The 19,396-nt window shown below is 35.1% G+C and overlaps 1 protein-coding gene across 1 annotated transcript in view; it reads left to right on the top strand.

The window, feature by feature from the left end:
• Positions 1 to 19,396, top strand: part of LOC145276726 (leucine-rich repeat serine/threonine-protein kinase 2-like) — a 338,716-nt gene that overhangs the window by 106,060 nt on the left and 213,260 nt on the right. Inside the window, exons 25-28 of the mRNA XM_080127947.1 lie at positions 2,300 to 2,412; positions 3,933 to 4,071; positions 16,256 to 16,491; positions 19,193 to 19,303. Coding sequence (XP_079984073.1) covers positions 2,300 to 2,412; positions 3,933 to 4,071; positions 16,256 to 16,491; positions 19,193 to 19,303 — 599 coding nt within the window. The remainder of the gene's footprint in view (positions 1 to 2,299; positions 2,413 to 3,932; positions 4,072 to 16,255; positions 16,492 to 19,192; positions 19,304 to 19,396) is intronic.

Below are 19,396 nucleotides of genomic sequence, written 5' to 3'. Positions count from 1 at the left end.
TATATTTATGTGTAGAAAATCAATGGCATGTCTTCAGTATTATCTCCACTATTATATAAAAAGAACTTTGTGTGTATGTGCGTGTGTGATTTCCCTATGGACTCGAAAACGACTGGGACGATTTTTAATAAATTTCACACGCAGGTACTTTTTTTTTTCTGTACCAATGTGTCACTGTTATTTCTACATATATAAATACTGTTATTTCTGAGTCAACGTGTCACTGTTATTTCTATATATATATATATAAATACCGTTATTTCTGAGTCAACGTGTCACTGTTATTTCTACATATATAAACACTGTTATTTCTGAGGCAATGTGTCACTGTTATTTCTGCATATATAAACACTGTTATTTCTGAGGCAATGTGTCACTGTTATTTCTACATACATAAACACTTATTCTACATATATACACTGTTTTTTCTACATATGTATAAACACTGTTATTTCTGTGTCACTGTTATCTCTACATTTATAAACACTGTTATTTCTACATATATAAATACTGTTATTTCTAAGTCAATGTGTCACTGTTATTTCTACATACATAAACACTGTTATTTCTACATATATATAAACACTGTTATTTCTGTGTCAATGTGTGACTGTTATCTCTACATATATAAACGCTGTTATTTCTACATATATAAACACTGTTATCTTTACATATATAAACACTGTTATTTCTGAGTCAATGTGTCACTGTTATTTCTACATACATAAACACTGTTATTTCTACATACATAAACACTTATTTCTGCATATGTATAACTTATTTCTACATATGTATAACCACTGTTATTTCTGTGTCACTGTGTCACTGTTATTTCTACATACATAAACACTGTTATTTCTACATACATAAACACTGTTATTTCTACATAGATAAACACTGTTGTTTCTACATACATAAACACTGCTATTTCTACATAGATAAACACTGTTGTTTCTACATACATAAACACTGTTATTTCTACATATATATAAACACTGCTATTTCTACATTTATATAAACACTGTTATTTCTGAGTCAATGTATCACTGTCATTTCTACATACATAAACACTGTTATTTCTACATATGCTAACACTGTTCCTTTGACAGGATCAGAGGTAAAATTAGCCTGGGCTTGGTTTTACTTGATGAATCTGGCGAATAATATAAAATTTGCAAAACTTACTCATTGCACAATGACTGCCTAAAAAGATTCACCCCATATTCTGGCTCAATAAAAATTCAAAACTAGAACTTAATATGCTTGCTGGCATTTGATTTCAGAAATTAAATTCTCTCTGCTGAAATATCTTGAGTATGTTTGCTGTGTATGTGTGTGGGGGGGGGGTGTATCTGCCTATATTGTCAAATGTTCACTTTATGGCACATCAAACCTTTTGAGGGCTTTATAAAATAAAACCAGAAGAACGTACCTTATTGTCTTCTTCACATCTCTTGCCGTGTCCTAGAGTGGTTTGTGTCCTAACGTCGGCTCCTGGAACGAAAGCGTTCTCATGCATAACAACAAACACAGATCTTATTTCTCTGGACGATTGGAACTTTATTCGTTTCACGGTCGAATGTCGCACCTCTATTCTCTGCTCATCCTTAGAAGGAGGGTGGGAATCTTTCTAATGATTTATCTGCCATACATCGCGATCTCTCTTATCGCTCCCACGAGAAGTCTTCCATCTTCTTAGAATAACTGATGACTGTCGAACTCGCAAACTCGAACTGAACTCCCTGTCTAAACACGTGCGCTCCCTCCTTTTTATATTTGGGAATGAGGTGTTTTGTAGGTCGTCGCCGACCGAATGCACCAGCAGCCAATGCGTTCACAACCATAAGAGCAGTGTCGCCCGGTTTGATGAGGCTAAACATTTTGACCCCCATTGCACTCAAAGAGATCCTGCACTAATCGCACTATTCATATCATGGATTCCATAACATGTTTTGTGAATGTAATTATTAAAGTAATATTTAAATAGACACCAGCCTGATAGAAGATGGCATAATTGACCCAGAGTCAATTGGAAAAGGATGGTTATGGTTAATCTGCTGAAGAAATTTTCATGTGATTTTCTATGTGGGGAACTCTGTTGGCAAATATTGTGATAGTTGGAGGGATATTATCAAGATCTTATACCCTATGAAAAAAGAGGGTAGGGCAAGTGTATAAATAAAAAGATAATTTTTATAAAGAAATTTACAATTTCTAAATAAAAACAAAAATATTCTTCAGAATGTTCAAAAAAAGATAAGAACATTATATTCTTTTTTCATTTCATACATCATTTCAGAGCATTGGCTTCGGAAGAAGTGTTTCCTCTCCGATGATTCTCCACCCGAAACAGGAAGTTTACCTTTCGGAGATTGTGTAATATTTGACGTTGAATGTCGCGAAACAAAACAGGTAATTAAATATTTTCTTCTTTCATTAATAAGAAAACATTTGCCTTCTTCTTTCTCACACTGGCCAGTTTGTACAAATCCCAAGAGCGATAGGAGCCTTCCATCATGTCTGGAAGTGACACAATGTTCAATGAGTAAAATTAGAGATGCGCCGCTGTACATCTCATGCTCTCTAACAATCCAAGTTATGACAACAGGACCATTGCCTGCACCCTCAAAATGCAAATCCGGATGGTTCAATGCTTGAGGGCACAGCTCAATGGAGTTTTCAGCCACGGTTATAGTCTTTGATGTGGTTTCAAGCAAGGGCCACATCATGCTTTTTTTTTTTTTTTTTTACACAGTGATCACCACTTATCAAGGCCCGGAAGCCACTCAGGGATAAGGGTTATTGCAAGTACATTACGCCACATCATGCTACCTCACGTCTTCTAAGTCAGCTTGAAAGTCAACACTAAAGTGTACCTGGACTTGCTGAAGAGTGATACAACTTTGTACCTTTCTCTCACTGGCCCCCTCCTCCTCCCCCGAGCTGAACCTGCTGGACTACTTCGTTTGATCATATGTTGAGAACATCACCAACATGACCTCCCATATAATAGAAATGGTCAAAGCTAAAAAATAATAAAATCGTTTTCATATCTTTTTGGGAGATTATTCTTTTGTCATTTTTATGAAAGAGTTACCACTTATCAAAGCTATGAACCGATACAATAATTAGGATTAATAAATTGAATAAACTGACAACTGCATGATGATGATGATGATGATGATGATGATGATGATGATGATGATTTTTATGAGAGGATAATAAAATCTCCACATAGCACCCTCTCAACTATTACTGTACTGAAGTGGCACTAACTCTAGACTGATTGTAACCGACTTCCCCCAAAGGAGGAAGTTTCATTGAAGTATATAAAATTCACAAGTGGTCCCCATTCGCATGTATATCTCCGTTAGGGGAGATGATGACGTTAGGGGTTTTGAAGTTCTTTCAGGAAAGTGTCAACGTCCTCCTACATACAGCACCTGCTATTCCTAAATGGTCACCCATTCGATACTGACTAGAGTCGATGTTGCTTAACTTCGGTGATCCGAGGATTGGTGTTTCAACATGATTATATCTCTCAAAACAACAGCCAACCTAGAAAACAGCAACCCCTTCCCCTTTGTCATAAACCTCGCTCATGGAATGTGAGGGCTAAAGGTAAAAATAGAAAGGAAAATAATCCTATGAGGTTCTACTCTCTCATTTCTTTGTCATTTATTACTCTTTTTTGTTGGAGTTGACTATTTTTCTCTAGCTCAACTCCTAAAGCGTTGTATTTGCCTCGACTTTTACTCCTCGATCGCGGTAGGAGTCATCTACTTTGCACTTTCACACATTCATGTAATTCAATTGTTAATGCACTATGGTATTTAACTTTGATCAAAAAAAAAAAAAATTATGAACTACTTAACCTAGAAAAAAGGAGAAGAATTGTTAATTGTTTTCGTTTTTCTCTCTGTTTCTTATAGGAAAGTCTTGAACTCTCTCAAAATGACTGGTATCCTGTGGCAACAGAATCTTTGAATTCATCTTTGGTAAAAGATGATGGTTTGCCTCCAGAAAAATCCCCCAGAAGAAAAACAGAGACCGACTTCGGACTTTTGCCAAGTAATTTATTTTCTTGATAGCAAGTTATGTTATAAACCTTCAAAATGGGGCTACGGATTGTTTGCAGCTCCCACAAAACCCAAACCCAAAGGCCAGATTATATGAATTCTTTAATCTACTCAGGTATTTTCAGTTTTCGTTTCCTCGGTTTCATCTGAAATGGAACCCATGCATCAAATCCGTTGCCAAGGTCGCTGGAAAAATGGTAGGATCCTTCTACCGCTTCAGTAGATATCTCACTCCTGATGCAGTTCTCTACCTATATAAAAGCCAGGTACGTCCAATGAAGGATTACTGTTGCCACATCTGGGCAGGAGCTGCTAGAAACAGCTTATCCTGCCTTCACAGAGTTCAAAACAAACTTCGTAGCTTAGTGGGAGATGGTCTTTTCTTTTTCCTGCAACCTCTTTCCCACAGAAGAGACGTTGCGAACCTGTCTCTGCTTTATCGCTATTTTCATGGCAAGAACTCCAATCTATGGCATCCCCTCGCCAAACTTTCACAAAAATCACTCGTTAAGCCAAAACCATTATCAATAATTTCCCCCACTCTTTATCTGTGCCTAAACCTAAACGTAGACTCCATGAACAAAGCTTCTTTCTTAGAACTGCACGCCTGTGGAGCTCGCTTTCGTTTTCCTGCTTTCCAGCTGCCTACAATCTGATTGTCTTCAAGTCCAACGTAAACAAATTTTTGTTGAACTGCCCCGCCAAGTAATCCAATTTACCAAATTTCCACTACTTACGATTACTATGCTATAATCCCATTGACTACTGTACACCCATTAACCCTTATCCTCGAGTGGCTTCCGGACCTTGATAAATGGTGACTCCTATGTAAAAAAAAAAAAAAATGTAAAGTCCTTTCTGTGTTTCTATTTATGTCTACGCTGTTTATCTGTTTCGCCTTATCTATGATTGGTCAGTATTATCTAAATGTGAGAAAGAGTTTTCATTGCTCTTCTTAATATTTGAGCTGTTTTCACCATGTATGGTGTTGATCCCCACCTTTGATTCCAACTTCTCCTAGTCTTTGATTTTTCAGGTTTTTCGGAATTGCTTCCAATGCTCCTATTTATGCTCCATATTCCCTTCTATTCTGTTTATTTTACATTACAAATTCTGTATTGGGTTGCGATTAAGAATTCTTCTTTAATCTAAGTTCCGGTATGTTTTTATTGAAAACGTTTTTTTTTTTTTTTGTTATGTGTGATAGAAAACATCTCAAATTAAAGCTACAACTATTTTAAAATTATAAAGAAATAATTTTTAAAATGAAGCATTTCAATGAAAATATTTTATATATTAAAATTATAAAATGGAATTAAATAAACATCGATTATGTGATGTTTTTGTCGGAAGTCAAAATGGGATAAGTTTGTTTCTATAACAAAGGTTTTCTGAAATTTTTGCTTCCTTAGTGTTTAACCTATGCTGCTGGGACAGCGAAATCTACTATTTGACAGGGTTTTTCCTTCTTGTTGATTATTATCATGTCCGATATTTTTGCTTGGATGAGTGTGTCGGCTTATATTTCCAGATACTATTTACACACACATATGTATATATATACATATACATATATATATATATATATATATATATATATATATATATATATATATACATACATACATATATATACATACATATATATACATACATATATATATGCATATATATATATATTCTCTTTTTATCCTTATGTAGTTAAATTCAGTTTTAAAATTTAAGACTTTTACAAAATCGGCTTATGCAAGTACTAAGTCTATTTCTAGTTAACAATTTTAGTTGAAGCTTTTTTTTTCCATATATAAATGAATTCTCTTTGGTCATTGTAAACATTTTAGAAACCGGATTATGTAGGTGCTTAGTCTGCAATAAGTTAAAATTAATATGTTTTTTCCTTCCGGGAATCTAAACTGTATTCTTTATTTTTATTTTTGCATTTTTTTATTCAAAGCTTCTTTAGACTATATATTGGGTTTTTAGATATGTATGGCTAGGTTTCCTTCCGCTTATCTATTTGCCTTTCTGGTACCTAAGGTACTTAAGCTTTTATGCATTTTTATTCTCATAGCATTTATATGATGGTTAACAGTTCGCAGAACGGATCTTGTAATCTTAAACTTACTTATCAATAGTTTATATTTTTATTTTTTATTTTATTTTATTTATCTATATTTTTTCATTTATTATTAAAAATAGTAACCGTATTATTTTATATGTTTTTATTGGAGAAGTGGTATTATCAACTGGAGAGCCATGTATTTAACAGCTGTCCTGTTTTTAAATCTTCGAAACAGCTACATGGTAAGAAGCCTATGATCCCTGTTTTCTATTCACAAAATTTTAGTTAAGGTTTTCATCCTTATGTAGTTAAATTCTGTTTTAAAATTGAAGATTTTGGCGAAATCGGCTTATGCAAGTGCTAAGTCTATTTCTATTTAACAATTTTACTTAAGGCCTTTTTTTTTTTTCCATATATAAATGAATTCTCTTTGGTCATTATTAACGTTTTAGAAATCCGATTATGTAGGTGGTTAGTCTGCAATAGGTTAAAATTTATATTTTTTTCCTCCCGGGAATCTAAACTGCATTCTTTATTTTTATTTTGTAGAGCACTAGGATATATAAATCCTAATCTCGTTACAAAAGAAAATAATGAAACGAATGGAATGAAGGAAACAAAAACTCAATTTCTGGATAAGATAAACGTGTCGTTTATTTACTGTTGAAAGAATGAATGTTTTAGATATAACACGTGTTCATGTCTGCGCGGATGTAACCATCGTTTGTTGCGGGACTGGTAGTATAGAAGGAAAAAGGGAATGTGTGTTCATCTCACGTTCGGGTCACTATCGTTTGTTCGCGCGTGGGAAGAGAAGTGAGTAATGTAGTGTAAAATGGGAATGACAGTCCAGCGTGTAGACAAAGAAAAGGATAGACGGTTGACATCAGTTAAACTGCGCGCCATGTTAGCAGTCAGCTACGCAGAGGTATTCTCAGGGACAAGTTGTATATATATAGAGAGAAAGAGTGAAAATGTAAATCCACTTCATGGAGAGAGAAAGTGTATAAGGTGTACGTACTGTTTGTTAGCTTTTTGCTCCACATATAGTAGCAAGTGGCGTGAGGTGCGCGCGTGCGCGTGCCTGCCGAAAAGGCATGTTGTCGGTCCGTAGACCGCCCAGCTCGGAAATTGGTCCGAAAAAAAGAAGCTGCTTATTGCTTTTGCTTTTATAGGTGTTTCCGGTGGTCTTTTGCGCATGTGTGGATTTCCTTTGAAGGGGGAAGTGACGTTGTGCATGTGTGCGTACGTGTGCACGTATTTGAGTACATGTGTGTACATTAGAGTGTGTGTGTATACACGTGAATGTGAGTGTATGTACGCGAACGTGAATATATGTACGTGTGTGGATGTGCGTGCATATGTTTGTGTGCGTGTATGCATATGACAAGTAATATAGCTTGAGATGTGAACGTGTGTTTTTGTGTGAGACTAGAATAGGCTCGCGCAATTTTTGGCATTTTTTTATTCAAAGCTTCTTAAACGGGTGTTTGGATGTGTATGTTGAGCAAAAAAAAAAAAAGTGGTAGTAGGAAGGAAGGCTCGAACCCGTACCGCAGAGGAGGAAAAGAACAGGAAAAAACCTGACGTCTATGCTGTTACAACCACCGCCAAACCGGAAGTGACATTTTTTAAAATTAAGGCTAGATAATCGAAAGGAGAGGATGATTTTCAAAAATATCGGCGAAAAAAGCGACCCCCCCTGTAGAAAAGTGCCCAGTTTAAGGTGAAGATATTAATGTTTTTAGTCAATTTTTCGATATTTGTCGTCTGAAAGGTCGCACTTGAAAACGATACTGATCTTGAGAGAATCCGTCACCTCTGTCGAAAGTGTTGGGCAGACATGCAAACGTACATGCATACATACATTTATATATTGGTAACTAAAAATTTTCGGCCCAAACCGATGAAAATGCTTGCTCTATGTCTGAATATCCTTTATGTAAAATTTCAAATGTGTAGACCAGAAATTGAGTAATTTGGTAGAGACCGCAGAAGTCAAATTTTTTAAAACTTTGACCCCTGTTATGACCCCTAAACATTTATTGTTTTGGGCTCAAATCAAGTTATTAAGTTAGATCCATGTCCAAGGAACCTATATCTTAAATTTCAAGTGTTTAAACCCAAAATTGTTGGAGGAGTTTGGCAGAGTTCTCAAAAGTCAAATCGTTGAACTTTGACCCCGTTAACAGCCAAATTTCTGGCCGAAAACCGACCACATCGATTTTCCCAAATCTCAGTACCCTGTATATCAAATTTCGAGTCTGTAGACTTAAAATTGACAGAGTTATTGCATAGGGAAATGTACACACACAGACAGACATACAGACAGACAGATACGTTCACTTTTATATATATATATATATATATATATATATATATATATATATATATATATATATATATATATATCCTTATATTTTCAGATCCTATAGATGACATTCTATTTCTTTCATTTTACAGTTTTGTTTGTATCATGCTTCTGTAGAAATGAACAATAAATTTTTTGCTTGTATCATGCTGTAGAAATGAACAATAAATTTTTTGCTTGTATCATGCTTCTGTAGAAATGAACAATAAATTTTTCGCCCTAAAGAAAACACCACTACAACTTTATTTTAAAACTTTTATTGAAAAAAAATCAATTCAGGTAACTTGATTATATAGTAGAGCTGATATCTATTCAATGTAGTCGCTTTCAGTCTCAATCACCACCTTGATATGGGTCCAGAACTGGGAGCATGTCTTTTCCACAAGCGTATGACCAAACGAAGTAGTCCAGCGAGTTCTGTTCTGGAGGGGAGGGGCAGTGAGAGAAGAGTACAAAGTCGTAACACTCCTTCTAAAGACAAGCCTTAGTCTCTTTAGACATGTAGGCCGATGCCGAGTTCTGTGAGCAGCCGCCTGATTGCACCAGAGGATCACCACACTCTTCAACACACCCAGATATACTTTGATGTTGACTTTCAAGCTGACTTCGAAGATGCGAGGTGGCATGATGTGGCCCTCACTTAAAACCACATCAAAGACCATGACCGTGACCGGAAACCTCGTTGAACTCTGCCCTCAAGTGTTCAACCGTCTGGATTTGCATTTTGAGGATGCTGGCAATGGTCCTGTTGATCCATAATCTGGATAGGTAGAGAGCATGAGATGTACAGCAGCGCATCTCCGATCTTGTTAGTTAAACATTGTGTCACTTTCAGTCATGATAGAAGGCTCCTATCGCTCTTGAGGTTTGTACACAACTGGCCAACGAGTAGATAGTTTGCAACAAAAAAAGAAAACCATATTTCATCAAAGGGAAATGTTTTATCGTTCTATCCTGTATGTTGGGGCTAATTTGCTGCATTCAGTTATGATGGGGTTTATCGTTTCGTCTAGTTGTTCAGAGTGTCTACATTTACTGTTTTATTTGGTTCTTGACAGTTATACAGTTTGTTCTTATCTGTTTTGTGTGTTAGTGAATAGTAATTCTGTTTCTCTTTGCACATATCCTTTTCTGTAGCTTTGCCCATGTGTTTTGGTTCATCTCTTCATTGATTAGTTTTATAATTCGTCCATATTACTGCTTCTCTTCTTGTTTTGCTTTTCTTGTCTTTTTGTTTCCAATCTCAATGCTTTTTGTATTGTTCATTTTGGCAGTACTTTATGTGGCAGTAGTCAGCCTTCCTGCGATATGAATTATGGATTTTTCTAGTTTTGCTGTGATATCATCCACACATTTCTTACTAATCTTCATCCTTCATTCTTCGTTGGTTCTCCCGACAAAAGGAGGGTGGACCTGTAAATTCACCCTTGTCCGTTCGTCCGTTCGTCTGTCCACACTTTTCTCAATAACTACGCATTGGAATTTTTTGAAATTTTACACAAGCATTAAACATATAAGTAAAAAAGTAACAGAACGGATTTTCTGAGAAAATCCCCACCCCCACCCCCAGGGGCTCCTTTCGGGTTAAAATAGCTAAAATTGACACTTTTGTGATTATTAACAAAAAATTGATGCATTGGATTTTTATAAAACTTTCTGAAATGTTGTAACTGATTTCTATATAATTTTGTTTGTCTATACTTTGTGATTACTCTTGGGTGTGCTCCGGGGGCTCTTTTAGGGCTAATAAAAACACTCCATTTTTGGAACTATTTTACCATATTTAACCAAAATTTTCTGTGTATGTCTGTTTAACTGCTCTGCATGGTGCTGAACTCAAATTTACATATGTTAAGGCCTTGGGAACTTTTAGGGCTAAATGGGGGCAGAGTGCAAATGATGGACATAGTAATTTATTTTTTTTTTTGCATGGTGCAGAACTCAAATTTACATATATTAAGGCCTAAAACTGCACCATTTGTTTATTTTCACTAGGATTTGATGAGATCTTCTGGGGATTTTTTGGCCTAAATAAGAGGGGGGAGCAAATGCTGAACGTAGTCATTTTTTATGCCGCGTTCACTGTGTACTCATGAGGGACCATGCATACTTCACTTGTTTTTACAAAGTGTCGCTCAGTATCACCATTCAGCCGTAATGAATAGTGTATGATCATTAGATTCCAAGTTTTTTAGTCCAAATGCTTTGGTTCTTCTTGGGTTCATCCTATAAAAGGGTCCAGAGTTACTATGGATATTGCTCAGGTATTTATTCCTTTTATTGTGTTTCTGCTATAAAATTTTGTTTCAAGCAGTTTTCTTGTTCTTCACACCTAATCTCTTCTACTCGTTTTTTTTTTTTTTAATTTGTTGATTCGATGCTTCCTGTTTCCAGAACTTTCAAGTATTCACAAGTATCATGTTAGTCAAGTGCCTTCATCACCTCTGTGATAGTGTTACATGGAAAAGGGCTGTCCCCTTTCCATGTAAATAAGAAGAATATTAGGTAAGATAAAATGAGATTAGGATAAGCCTAGAATCGAACCCTGTAGGCAAAGTTAAGAAATGGAATGTTAGAAATTAAGTCTATTGTTAATTCTTTTAAAATCTGAATATTAAATTTGTCAGTAAAAGAATGAACAATGCAAATTGAATTATATTGTTGAAAATAGATTAAATTAGAATTGAGGATCCTTTTGTTTGTCCAAAGTGTGTTGGACAGACATATATAAAACCATGTGAAATTAGTCACGTTTGAAAACACACTTTTGACGTTATAGACAAAGGACATTTCTCCATATAGGATTCTATGTGTTCGGATTTTAGTCAGTCAGGGAATTGATCAGCCAAGAGTTGACATGGTCAGAGAAGAGTCCCTTAGAGGCGAAGGGTAGAAGATTAACCATGTAGATCCAAGTTTGAATTCCTGGCGTCATCGACCGGCAAATCAGATGAATAAAGAAATCATTATGTTGTAACTGTTGCTTTGTGTCATCCTCCATCACGAACGAAAGGTAATTGTGTTTATCATCTCATAATGAACATTTTGTGACCCTTCGAAGATTATGTATCTCACCTCGTCTGTGTTAAGAACTTGCTTCATATGTCACCCAGTCCGTATTAATATGAAGTCCCCAAGCATCCCAGAACTGTATAAATGTCTCCCTCATCATCGTCATATATGTCCCCGTCGTCTTTAAATATGAAACCCCTGCTACACAACAATAGTTCTGTGCTTTCAGTGCGACATCTATCAACCACATTACCTCACTTGCACAACTTGACCTCCCAAGGTCACATAATAACCAGCATATATGCAAGTAGCACAAACTCACTCCTGTAAATAAATAAATATTCATGCTAAAAAAATGATTCCCATGTTTTTAGAAGAAACAACGTAGAGTCCTACTTTTCTTTATCATACCTTATGTCAAAGTTATAGCGGCTTCATCTACACTTACAAAAGCTGCAATGTAATGTTCCTATCTACTTGCCTCCCCCACAAGGGCAGAGTTAAACACAAGGGCGGTTTTTAATGTGGGGAAAATCCAGCTCGCCAAAAGGGGGCACTCTGGATAGGAACAAAAATAAAAATTCTCTCACTCATGAAGGATTTCTCCTCCACTGACCGAGGACAGAAAAGGTGAAACATAACATCAGAACAGATACTACAGTGTGATCTTGTATGTTTAGTTTATTGTGTCTTGAAAAAAAGGTACAATTTAAAGTAAGAATACAATAATCTGTAATTTACAATAACAACAAACTAAGGCATGAACCCCTAATACGAATGGGGGGAGGAGGGTCGAGAGTTTTCTATTGTCAACGAATACTGTGATCTCTCTTAGTCGGTACCTTTTACCACAATACTGCATTCACACCGTGAAGATAATCCTGCTTAATAAATCCAAAAAAATATAATAAATATGTGTATCTGTGTGTTCGTATAAAATCATTTATTTATTTATTTATTTAAATCTATTACATAAATCTAACCTGTCTGTTTAAATGCATGTATGTATGTATGTATGCATGTATGTATGTATGTATGTATGCATGTATGTATGTATGTATGTATGTATGCATGTATGTATGTATGTATGCATGCATGTATGTATGTATGTATGTATGTATGCATGCATGCATGTATGTATGTATGTATGTATGCATGCATGCATGCATGCATGCATGTATGTATGTATGTATGCATGCATGCATGCATGTATGTATGTATGTATGTATGTATGTATGTATGTATGCATGTATGTATGTATGTATGTATGCATGCATCTATGTATGTATGTATGTATGCATATATGTATGTATGTATGTATGTATGCATGTATGTATGTATGTATGTATGTATGCATGTATGTATGTATGTATGTATGTATGTATGTATGCATGCATGTATGTATGTATGTATGTATGCATGCATGCATGCATGCATGCATGTATGTATGTATGTATGTATGCATGCATGCATGCATGTATGTATGTATGCATGTATGTATGTATGTATGTATGTATGCATGTATGTATGTATGTATGCATGCATCTATGTATGTATGTATGTATGCATATATGTATGTATGTATGTATGTATGCATGTATGTATGTATGCATGTATGTATGTATGTATGTATGTATGTATGCATGTATGTATGTATGTATGCATGCATGCATGCATGCATGCATGCATGTATGTATGTATGTATGTATGTATGTATGCATGCATGCATGCATGTATGTATGTATGCATGTATGTATGTATGTATGTATGTATGCATGCATGTATGTATGTATGTATGCATGCATCTATGTATGTATGTATGCATGTATGTATGTATGTATGTATGTATGTATGTATGTATGGTATGTATGCATGTATGTATGTATGTATGTATGTATGTATGCATGTATGCATGTATGTATGTATGTATGTATGTATGTATGTATGCATGTATGTATGTATGTATGTATGTATGTATGTATGTATGCATGTATGCATGTATGTATGTATGTATGTATGCATGCATGCATGCATGTATGTATGTATGCATGTATGTATGTATGTATGTATGCATGCATGTATGTATGTATGTATGCATGTATGTATGTATGCATGTATGTATGTATGTATGCATGTATGTATGTATGTATGTATGTATGTATGTAAAAACCAAATAAAATGTAAAAACCAAATAAAATGTAAAAACCAAATAAATGTAAAAACCAAATAAAATGTAAAAACCAAATAAAATGTAAAGACCAAATAAATGTAAAAACCAAATAAAATGTAAAAACCAAATAAAATGTAAAAACCAAATAAAATGTAAAAACCAAATAAATGTAAAAACCAAATAAAATGTAAAAACTAAATAAATGTAAAAACCAAATAAAATGTAAAAACCAAATAAAATGTAAAAACCAAATAAATGTAAAAACCAAATAAAATGCCTGTTGGGGTATGTTAGCAGGGTCCCTCCCCACCCTTGTGTAGGTATTAGAACTCCCACTATTTTCTGGGAAACCAAAAACAAGCAGGACGTTCTCTAATTGGGAGTTGGGGGCGGTTAATAGGGTGTATGAAAAAATTGGGAATCAACAAACAGGAGTGGGGGTGGAAAGTAACCTACGAGAAACAAGAACTGTCAGGAAAGACCAGGGGCATAAAAATTGTGGGGGTTGGGCATCTTCGGAGGCTCTCTAGCACCAAAAAACAAAACAGGGCCAGGATTTCATTTGTACTACTGACTAAGTCTTTTTACGACTATGCTAGACTGATTCTAAGAGATGGGTTCTGAAGAACCCAGGACTGCATATGCCATGCTCATGGAGGAAATGAAATCCACTCGAGGCAACCTCCTTCAATCGTATCTGATTTTCACTTTAAGAAATGTTTAGAGTAAACAGCCAGATAACGATCTGGAACAGATATCCTCTCATAGACCTTTTTGAGGTGTGTGGCCCATGTCATTATCTTGCTACTGCCAGGATAACTAAAAACCCATTCTTTTCTCCCTAGACAGCAGCAAATCAACATTGTCTATAACATAAGTAACGTCTAGGAACATTAGGCTTTTGGCATTGATGTGAACCAGACCTCCCTGCGAATATAGTGCTTTCCTTTCTTCCAAAGAAGCGAGGAGAGGAGAGGAGCTTCAAGGCATTTTGCAGGTAGAGGTAGTACAGACGGACAGTAAAGCATGAGTGAGAAGACGTAATTCCTCTGCTCGACCCTTCAAGGACAATTTCCTTCAAATCCAAGTCCCCTCTGATGAGTCGACTTTTGACTGTAATTCTGACCGATTCTTATCCAGCTGTAGGCCTGGTCCAAACCAGAAACCCAAAACATGGACTGGGCCATCTGTCCAGCTGAATATGCCTGGAAGGGCGGGCTCGCTGATCCAGGTTCCCAACCACAGGTCAACAGACTTGCTGCAGTTGAAAATGGCCCCTGTAACTTCTTCATAACAAGTGAGCGCTTTGGTCACAACTTTGATGTCAGTGCTGGTGGACATGCAGACGGTGACGTCATCAACAAATGTGGAAACCCTGCTGCACATCCCACAAGTTATTCCGTGCAAGACTAATCTTACCTCATTTTCCTTAACTTGTGAAGGAGGGGTTCCAATGTCAGAACATAAAGCAGAGGCAACAGCGGAATATAGGTGTGTAACAGAAATAAAATGAGTGTGTTTCTGTTACACACCTATATTTGAATTTTAACAGACATATTTTTTCCAGAAAGAATATTAACTGCATTCATATCTTTTAAAAACATATTAAGGACTATATTTAATTATTAAAACTCTCCCTCTCTTTAACAATGCAAGCTCCCCTCCTTTTTTGAATTTCCAACGTCTTTTTCCGTTTCTGAAATAGAACAGCATCACACTTTGCACATAAAATTTTTTCACATATTTGTACTGGTGTTTTTGTTTTCTTAATCTTATTCAAGTCTCAAAATAAAGACGAAACGTTGATGAACACATAATTCGGTTTGTTCCTTTTTATTTTCACTATATATATATATATATATATATATATATATATATATATATATATATATATATATATATATATATATATATATACACGTTTTATTTTTTATTACCGTATCTTTCTGTTAAGTTACATTATTGTTTCAGCTACCCGGCCGTTTTTTTTTTTTTTTTTTGCCGTTTGTAGCTTCCTCAGACTTTTACAGGTTTTCTATAAAAGTCTGAGGAAGCTACAGACGGGCAAAAAAAAAAAAAACGGCCGGGTAGCTGAAACAATAATGTAACTTAACAGAAAGATGCGGTAATAAAAAATAAAACGCATATTTGCTCTACAACAGTATTGAGCACTTTCTTCAGTTTTTATTAATTACCATTTCTACTAAATATATATATATATATATATATATATATATATATATATATATATATATATATATATAATCGAAACCGAACCAAAACTTATGAAGAATTCTTGGTAAAATTATTTATTACAGGAAATGGAAGGTCATCTTAAATTAAACGATAGTCACTCGGAAGAAAATAGATGTAAGCGTGATACACAAAATAACACACACGCTATCGCATTAATATATAGATTCTTCATTAAATCAACCACATATGTTTATCATGTGATCAAAAGATGAATTATGCATGGCCAACGTTCAGTCCTATGAAATTTGGCTAAATACTTTTACCTGGATGTATATTTTATTTTTTTTATATTTTTTTATTTTCAGTAAAGTACCTGCAAAGAACAAATAGCTGTTCATATCCAACGAGCTTCAACTGGAACGACCTTTATGATAACCAACCGGAGGGAAAGATTAAGAAAGTTGACATATCACACAACAATTGTGCCAATTTGATGGGACTTATTACTTTACAGTTCAAGTATCCACAAAGTTTTTTTAGTTTACAAGAATTGAATATTTCCCACAACAAACTAAGCTTCCTTCCTGACGATTCTTTTCAGGTGAGACTCTTATAACAATAGACTTTATTTTTGTCTTCAATATAAAAGATCAATATCAATTAGCATAGAATCAGAATGATATTCTGGAAATTCATTCATTCATTCATTCATTCAGTCTTGCCTGGTACAGGCATTGATGGCTATGACTCTCCATCTATCTCTTTCCTTCGAGGCATTCATGAATTCATTGTTGCTCATCATTTTTTATGTTGCCCAGGTGTACAGATTGTCACATATATTTCTCACTGTCGTCCTCTGCTTCTTCTAACCACGATCTTTCTTGTAAAACTATTCTGTTCTATTCCATTTTTCTGTAGACATGAATCTCATTTGTCTTTTTTGTACTGTTTTTATTAGAGACCTTTCTGTGTTTGCCATTTCTAATACTTCTTGATTTGTTTTCTATTCTGTCGAGGATATCTTCAGAATTCTCTTCAAAAACCAAGTTTCAGTTGCGTCTAGTATCTTCCTCATGTTGTTGGTGATTGTCCAGCACTCTCAACTGTATAAAGCAACAGACCATACATACGTTCGAAGTATTCTGAATTTGGTGTCTATTTTAATGTTTCTGTTGGTCATGACTGATGACAATCTCTTGAAGGTGGCTTTGGCTGTGGCGATGCGACTTTGTATTTCAATCATGAACCTTCCATCAGATGTGATCCAGTATCCCAGGTATTTGAATTTATCAAGTTGTTTAACTCGTAAATTGCGACGTTGAAGCTTGGGTCTTCTTGGATACTGTCATGCTTACCGTTTTTGAGATGTTTAAAGCTTCCACCACATTATCCAGAATGTGTTGCTTCTACCATATTATCCAGAATATGTTGGAGGGTCTCTTCAGATTGTGCTATTAACACAGTGTCGTCAGCATACCTTAGATGGTTGATGTTGTATCGACCCAAACTTATTTCTTTGATGTTTTCAAATTTTCTCAATATATTTTCGCTATAGAGGTTAAATAAATTTGGTGACAAAACACATCCTTGACGGACTCCCCTTCTTATTAATGTTGCCTCACTGTGCTCTCCATCTATTCTAACTGTCGCCTTTTCTCTCCAATAGAGGTTGCTCAGAATTCTTAGGTCTTTCTCATCAATGTCTAGTTAATTTAGCATTTTGAATAGGTCTTCATGTCTTACTTTATCAAAGGCTTTTGAGAAATCGATAAAATACAGGTAGAAGTCTTTCTGCATCTCTATACATCTTCTTGTCAGTATTGTTATTGTGAATATGGAATTTGTTGTTCTGTTGTCTGTGAAAAATCCAACTTGCACTTCTGATATTTCAGATCCTATTTTGTTTCACAATCTCATCATTAGTATTTTCAGTAGGAGCTTCAATGTATGGCTCATCAGGCTAATCGTTTTTGTGACATTCACAGTCGGTTGTTCCAGGTTTCTTGGGGAGTGTGATAAAAGAGATAAGCATATCTGCAGGAATCTTTCCAGCATCATAAATGCTATTGAGAAGAATAGATTATTAATCTCTATTTTATCAAGTGTTTCATACGTTTCAACTGGTATAGAGTCCGGTCCAACAGCCTTTCTTTTGTTCATTTCTTTGATAGCGTTTTAAACTTCTGCCTCTAAGATCGGTGGTCCTTCTATAGCTTTGGTAATCTCGGGCTGATTTCCTCTGTCATCATAAAAGAGGTCTTCAATGTAATCTACCCATCTGTTCTATCTAGCAAGGCATTCCCATCTTTTGATTTCATACAGCCGCTATGAGAAGATGATTTCTTACCTGTGACGTCATTGATCTTGCTGTGCATGAACTTACGATCTATTATTTTTGTCCTCTCAATTTCCTCACGTTGCTCATTAAGCCTTTGCCTCACCACATATCTTCTTTATTTCATTGTCTATTCTGGAAATGTCAAAGCTAATGTAAAAATAAGTTACTGAAAATTTGAATAAAAGAAAACCATAGTAATGGTTTTTAGAGTTGAGTTTTTAAATTTATTAATATCCGAATAGACAAAAATGAAAATCATGTTTCTGATCTTTTATTTACATAAGGATTGATGATTTGTATTGTTTGGATTATTTGGACTACTGTTCTCATCTTGAGTGCTTTTTCACATTTCGGCTAATGTATCAGTGTGTTGTTCTTATACGAGCGATACTCAGATTACAATGGCGAATTATTTAGGACTTCTACTCGATGATGGCTGACAGAATGAGAGCACGAATTAGTTAGATTGTTCAGACGATTGTGCTCATGTTGAACGTCATTGTCACAACGTTTCAGTCGTTATAACCTCTAACCTTTTTTCAGGTGCATGAAACCAAAGTTATACTAAAATGGAAACGGCTCAACACACTTCCCGTATCATACACCTAAAGGAGCTAGGAGGTTACATCGACCTAAACGTTGTGAAAATGACCTTCAAGATGAAAACAGCAGTCCAAACAATTCAAATAATCCATATTGTTCCCAATTGTGCTTTGACATGTAATAACTGAATAAAAACGAAACAAAACAAAAAAAACAAAAACAAAAAAACGATTGGCATGAGTAAAAGCGTCGTTATGAAATTATACAATTAATTTCGTGATTTAATTTATTTTATTTCCATCTTGAAAGTATGTGCCATATGTTGCCATTGTGCACATATTATAAAATATCGGTGCACAAATAAGTGTGCATCTTGGAGAGAAAGTTGCTGATCACTAAGTTTTTTGTTGCTTGTTTTCAGTTCCTGCCAACTCTTGAAAGGCTTGATCTTTCGTGGAATCAATTCCAGGTCTTTCCCGGTGCTATTTTACACTGTCAACATCTCAAGTTTCTTAAATTCAAATATAACCAAGTAAGATTTATCTCATTCAACACATTTCATGCAAAATTATATTTACTGACACAAAATATCCTCCTCTATTTCTCTCTCTCTCTCTCTTTCCCT

The sequence above is a fragment of the Euprymna scolopes genome, chromosome 1 (assembly GCF_053919585.1).
Source record: "Euprymna scolopes isolate OS-2025 chromosome 1, ASM5391958v1, whole genome shotgun sequence".
NCBI lineage: Eukaryota > Metazoa > Mollusca > Cephalopoda > Sepiida > Sepiolidae > Euprymna > Euprymna scolopes.
Note: the sequence above shows the minus strand (reverse complement) of the source record. Positions and strands in the feature narration are given on the sequence as shown.